Raw genomic sequence first — 6285 nt, 5'->3', positions numbered from 1 at the left:
TCCGGGTTTGTAAGCGTAGCAGCAGGAGCGTCCGGGTGCTCTGGCGGATGGTGGTTGAGCTGCCCCTGGCCTCTGTGGGCTCTTTTGGAATGAGGCTGTGTTGCCCTTTCCATTTTCTTAGTGGCCCTGTTTTGTTGACCTCCTGGATTCTCGTCAGTTTTCGTTGCCTTTTGAATGTTGAGGCTTTTATGTACCATAGAAGATGGTGGACCATGTGGCTATTTTCCTTGTGTTGATGTGAATCCAGGTGCCCAGGTGGCCTGTTGGGCCTGATTTTCCACTTGGGCTGAGTAGACAATGTGCCCTTTTATCTGTAGCCAGCCGACTTGATCCTGTCAGTGGTGACTTTCAGTCCTGCTAGAGTAGGACACACATGGAAAAGGAAACCACGGCCTTGCCAACAAGCCCTGGTGAGGAGCAGCGGCCGCCTACCTGCCCTCGAAGGCCCTCCGTCATCTGGAGCCTCCGTCTTGCCGGGCTGCTGCTTATCTGTTAGGTTAGACGTGGTTCCAACCTTGGCTGCGTGTTAGAATCACTTGTGGAGCTTGTAGATAGTCACTTACTGTAAACAACCGCAGCGAGCCGCCTCTGGCAGCCCTCACACACGCAGGGCCAGGCTCTCACAGTGCGGGACAGAGCAGTCTCTGGGACCAAGGAGATCAGTCATGAAATACGAGAGGGCAGAGTTGACTTGAGAGGAATCTGTCCACTTGCAACTCTTGGGGTTCTGGTTCTGCGGGGGAAAAACAGGTTTCTCCCCAAGAGAGGAGTCTGTGATGCCTTTTCTGTTTTCCTTAAGAGCTCTGAGTCATTAGAGGTTCCCTCTAGATCTTTTCATGTGGTAGCCAAGATGGCCAAGAAAAAAGAGGAGGGAAGAGGGGAAGTAAGTGGGAGGATGATTTTTAGGAAATGAAGTGCACAGAGGAAACAAGCACATCATTTTTTTTTTTTTTTTTTTAAAGAGGGGGTTCCAGTCAACTAGAAAAAAATTACCAAAAACAGGATCCCAAAAGAGAAAAAGCAGGAAGGCCTTACCAATATAAACATATATCCTGAATATCAGGTTTTAATTAAGCTGACTTCTAACCGTAGAGCTCTTGAAATCCTTTCAAATCTCGTATTACCCGATTTTAGCTGGGACAAACAGCTGGTATTTCTGGGTTTTGGATCTTTTTAACCAAAGATACTCTCCCAGGTGGCAACGCCTTATCCACAAACATCAAAAGTCACACAAATATCAAACCAAAAGGAACTAATTCTCTGGGAATGGAATTGGCTGTAGCAGTGAAAGGGCTTTTTTTTTTTTTTTTTTTTTTTTTTTTTTTTTAAATCTTGCAGGGCATCTAAAGCAGGCGGTTTCAGTGTTTAAAGGATTTTAACTGGTTTCAAATCTGATGTCAGCCGGAATGTTGCTCGGATCATTCTCTGAATGTTAGCATTCCAACATCACTGTCAGTTATTAGTCCTGGTTTAGAAAAAAAAAATGTGTTGGGTCTGCTTTTTATAATCTCAGTAGTTTTATTTGTGTTCATTTCCCCCCTTTAGAGAATTACTCTTTTAATTACTTGTCTTATTGCCCTAAGCAACTGCCAGCTAGGCAGCAAAGGCGCATTTTGGAGCCCCGTCTTCATTGGGTGGTCTAACTGGGCAAAGAACAGTCAGGAATCTGGCAGCCCCCAGAGCCAGAAGAGGTTCACAGTGACTCTGACTCTTCGACTTTCTCAGTAGAGTTTCAGGGCAGAGATCATACCTGGAGGGATTCCACAGGTGGCGATGATGGATACCTTTTGTTTACCTCCTGAATAGAGGCCGTTTTCTCAGAATTTCTTCTAGAAGGTTTTTAGGTACCATTGGAAGTAAATCTCCTATTTGATTTGGTTCTAATTAGAACTAGCTTTTTCCAATTGTGTGCACAGATAAGCTAGAGGGGGAAAAGGATCTTTAAAAATATATATAACAGATAGGTTCTGCCCCCACTCTCCTTGTTGCAATTTAATTGGCCTTTTTGCTGCATCCTTTCCAAAAAATGCTATGACCTCCCATCTAAGAAAAATGAGGCAAATAAACTTCTGTTGGTTTTATCTGCAAAACTCATTTGAAACTTGGGAAAGAACCCTACGAGAATATGACTCAGTTTTTAGAGAAATTCAAATATGCCATATATAGAAAATGTCATGGTTTCCTTCAGCCTTCCATGTCGATCTTGGTTTGTTACAGAGTCAAACTGGGGCCTGGATTGCAAACCTTCCCCTCAATAGAGAAGGTAGGTCATGTGCCCCTCTCTGCAGATAACAAGTTGGGTTCTGGGGAACTGGGGGAAAAGCAGAAGAGGTTTAAGGGGTGCCTGTATTGGTTGGGTATTCATAACAGTGCCTCTTGTTCTTCCGTAGTCTCTGAAACAATATCCCCTGCCTCCACTCCCTTGATTCAAAAGGCTGCTGGAACTTGCCCGAGAGAGGCCTTTCTGAGCCTCTAATTCCCATTTGTTGGGATGCAGAGAGGATTCCAGGTAACTGACCTTTTGGCAGCTCCCCCATCTCACTGAAGACCGCATGATACATGATGCTCTTGGCCGCTTGGCCAGTAAGTGGCACGTGGATATGATGCAAGGAGTTCAGTGGGCTGCTGCTGCCTCCAGGCCCTTATTGCAACCCATTTGCTAATTATTACAGCAAAAGCGGGCCGATGTAGGGGATGGGTGAGACCTACAGTCTGGGGGAGGAACAAGGATCAGACTCCGCACGCCCCACCGCACTGCTGGGTTACCCTCTGCATGTTTGGTCTGCAGGGGGCTTCCTGACATCCGGGTGTAGTCAGGGAGCAAATTGAAGGCAGCCTTCCTGGTCAGGCTGGGCCCAAGCTCGTCCTGGGCATGTGAGTGGCTGGGAACTCTTGGGTGCAGATGGGCTCAGGCAATTGGCCTCATTCTTGGGATCATTCCTCCCACTGTGGGGGAACCGCTGGCTACAGAAGAAAGAGGATCCTGCATGATAGGAGAGGGGGCTCGCCTGCCCTCCTTGTATTTCTTCCTTCCTAATCCCCACTTCCACCTCATTTCTCGAAAGCAAACAACCTGCTGAGGGTGAGGAGGGGCCAGGAGCCGGGAGGAGAGGACATCGCAGGAGAAAGTGGCAGCTCCCCTGCCCTCATTCCCAGGTGGCACTGGGCAGTGGTCGCGTCAACTGTGCTCTGAGCTAGGGCCCCAGTGACGGCCCTGGGGATGGGAAGGTCCTGTCGGGGACTCCTAACTGCCGGCCTGCCAGCGTGTGTGGCCGAGTCCCTCCTTCCCTCTCCTGCCAGAATGAAGCCCACCCCAAATAACCATTGTTGGAAGGCACAGGGTGAGACTCAGGAGTACAGACAAACATTCTCTTTTATTGAGCTACACAGGAATTTTCCATTAGTCAGAGAAGTAGACTGGCAGTGTGTAAGATATCACAGAAACCTCACCGATTGGGAATAGAAAGGCTTACAAAGACCCGTGGGCTTTTTTTTCTTTTTTCCTTTTTTTTTTTTTAATTTTTATTTTTTGTGTGTTTTGTCTTTTTGCCTCCTCTTTATTTGAAATGGCTGTGACTGGTCTTCTTCAGCAAAGATTAAGTCTTAAAAGTGAAACCGTGAAGAGGTTTGGGGTTTGGATATTAGTCAAAGTAGAAATGACATAGGATTGGTCATGAAAACGGTGGCTTTAATGTAAACACTACATTCCATCTTTTTAAATTTTTTTGTGTTTTTTTTTCCATCTTGTGGTATTTAAAAATTTTTTTTTGTTCTTTTTGTCTGCAGCACAAACATCCTCACATGAGAGAGCGGACACAGGGCACCGAAACAAAGGCAGAGGTGGGGAGGGGCGCACACACGAAGGGGGGTATCAGCCGGGACCGGAAATCCAACACAGCAAAGGAAAAAAACCACAACTCGTTTCCCAAAGACTAGGAAAACTGATCTTGGATTGGGGGTGTAATACATAGTACTCAGCAGGACAAAAAAAAAAAAAAAGAACCCAAAAAACCCCACAAAGGCTATCTGTAGAAAGGGGGTTGGTGGGCAGATTGTTTTCTATGGGGCTGGATTTCCATATACGATGGGTGTTCTTTTTGGCAGCTACTGGCCAGTGAGAGCTGTGCTTTTTCTATACAAACCTGGAGTAAGCGTGTGGCGGGAGTGGCTTAGGGCCGCGAGGTGGCGTCTGTGGTGTCTGGGCGGCCGGCAGGCAGCAGGGTTTGCAGGGGCCTGTGGCCTTCTGGAAAGCCCGGCCTGAGCACACTCCTCGGATCGGTGCACCGCACCGGGACCCCAGGCGGCAGATGGGCCCTGCCCCCCAGCAGGAGCGCCAGGGCTGCGCCGCGAGGTGGGACGGGGGCCGGCGTGGGTGCAGACGGGTATGTTTGTTTTGCAAGAAAAAGAAAGAAATATGGATGAAATGGTGAGTTTTCCTTTTTTTTTTTTAAGCTACAAAGCACATGAGAAATGTTCTTTTTTTTCCTTTCAAATTCTAAATGTGAAGACTCAACTAAAACCGGATTCTACAGCATTCTACAGAAATACACAGCCGTCAGTCACTCTGGGGTCGTAGGTTAGACAGGGGCTTGATACAGAAAGGCTGTGTGTCTTACAAAGGCCAAAAGGTCATGCTACCAGGAGATCAACGTCAACAGCAAAGAGTCCATGAAGCAGTCTGTAGAGAGAGAGATAAGGGGTCCAGTCTGACCATTTTCTTTGATTTTAAGAACCAACCAACCAACCAAAAAACCCTAGAACATTTTGACTAATGCTGGGGTGGGGCGAGATGGAGCAGCAGCACGAGGGGTCTGGAACCCCAGTGAAGCCCATCCCCAGCGCCTGGGGAAGCCTGGCCCCCCTGGGACCCTGACTCGGGTCAGGCCCACAAGTCCGGCCCTCCCCAGGCCACGCCTGTTCCCCTCGCTCCCCGCCTTCCCATGTGCCCTCTTGGAGCTGGGCTGGCTTCAACTCTGCAGGTGAACGTGGGTCCCCTCCTGTCAGCTGCTTTTAGAAAGCACACCAAGTCTCCCTGTTCTCTGATTCTTGCCATCTTAACATGAATAAAGAAAACTCAGGAGACAGTGGATTGGTCGGAGCAATGATTCTTCTAAATTCCTGAAATTAACAACCACCACCACCCGAAAGAGAAGCATCCTTAAATTGTTCTGTTGTTGGGAGTGTAGAGTAAGGAGAGGCTTAGGGCGCTGGCCATTTCTGAAAGGGTCTGGAATTTGCCAAGAGCAGGACGGAACTGAGGGCGCAGAGGTTCCGAGGGCGGAACACAGAGAGCTGGCTGGGCCAAGGCCAGGGCTGTTCTGCCATTCCCCTGCTCTCAGAAATGGGGATCAGAGAGGAGCACCCCGGGGCTATCCTCAAAAGGAGGGACTCCCAAACCCAGCTCCCGTCTGGACATGTGTGAGTGTGTGTACACAAACACACGTGCATGCTCACGTGCCGTCCCAGGAAAACCTCCATGAGCTATGGGATGGTGGTCAGTTCTGTCTGCAGCTCTTTCTAGTACAAACTAAAAAGATTTTTTAAATATATATTTGTATATATATATAAGGTTTTGTTATGCCTCTTTAAAGTTTATTTACCAACTTGCATTTGTTAGTGGTGTGTGTGTGTGTGTGTGTGTGTGCGCGCGCACGCAAGCTGTTCTGTAGGTGCTGGAATCATTACCAAATAGGTTGCTATACAGGACAAGAGGTCAGTACAAGCCGCAGCCCCGGAGGTTGTTGGCAATGATGATGTCGGTGACGGCGTCGAACACCACCTGGATATTATTCGTGTCTGTGGCACAAGTCATGTGACAATATATTTCTTTGTTGGGTGAGCGGTTTTTGCTTTCAAATTGTGCTTGGATGTAGGCGGCTGCATCTTCATAGGTATTGGGGCCTGTAACAAGACACAGAACAGGGAGAGGCCCTGGTGAGCACTGTGGGTGGACAGGGCTGGGGACATGAAGACAAGAAGTGGGTTGTGGCGTGTCCCAGGAAGTGGGATGAGAGGAAGGCAGCAGGAAGAACTGCTGGGCAGTTCCAAGCCGTAGTTGCATTTTAAATTAAATAACAGTTTTTTTTTTTCAGACGAAGTTTTGCTCTTACTGCCCAGGGTGGAGTGCAATGGCGCTATCTCAGCTCACTGCAACCTCTGTCTCCTAGGTTCAAGTGATTCTCCTGCCTCAGCCTCCCGAGTAGCTGGGACTACAGGTGCCTGCCACCACGCCCAGCTAATATTTGTATTTTTAGTAGAGACGAGGTTTCACCATGTTGGCCAGGT

General features: G+C 48.3%; 1 protein-coding gene across 1 annotated transcript in view; it reads right to left on the bottom strand.

Moving 5' to 3' along the window:
• Positions 1–3355: 3355 nt before the first annotated feature.
• The window catches only part of LOC105494072 (G protein subunit alpha o1), a 166755-nt gene continuing 163825 nt past the window's right edge, over positions 3356–6285 (bottom strand). The window contains exons 8-9 of the mRNA XM_011762176.3: positions 5686–5901; positions 3356–4678 (exon numbers count right to left, since the gene is read on the bottom strand). Of these exons, the coding sequence (XP_011760478.1) occupies positions 5714–5901 (188 nt within the window). The 3' untranslated portion in view covers positions 3356–4678; positions 5686–5713. The remainder of the gene's footprint in view (positions 4679–5685; positions 5902–6285) is intronic.

This window comes from Macaca nemestrina, chromosome 18, assembly GCF_043159975.1.
Source record: "Macaca nemestrina isolate mMacNem1 chromosome 18, mMacNem.hap1, whole genome shotgun sequence".
Taxonomy (NCBI): Eukaryota; Metazoa; Chordata; class Mammalia; order Primates; family Cercopithecidae; genus Macaca; species Macaca nemestrina.
The sequence above is the reverse complement of the archived record's forward strand: the minus strand, read 5'-3'. Positions and strand labels throughout refer to the sequence as shown.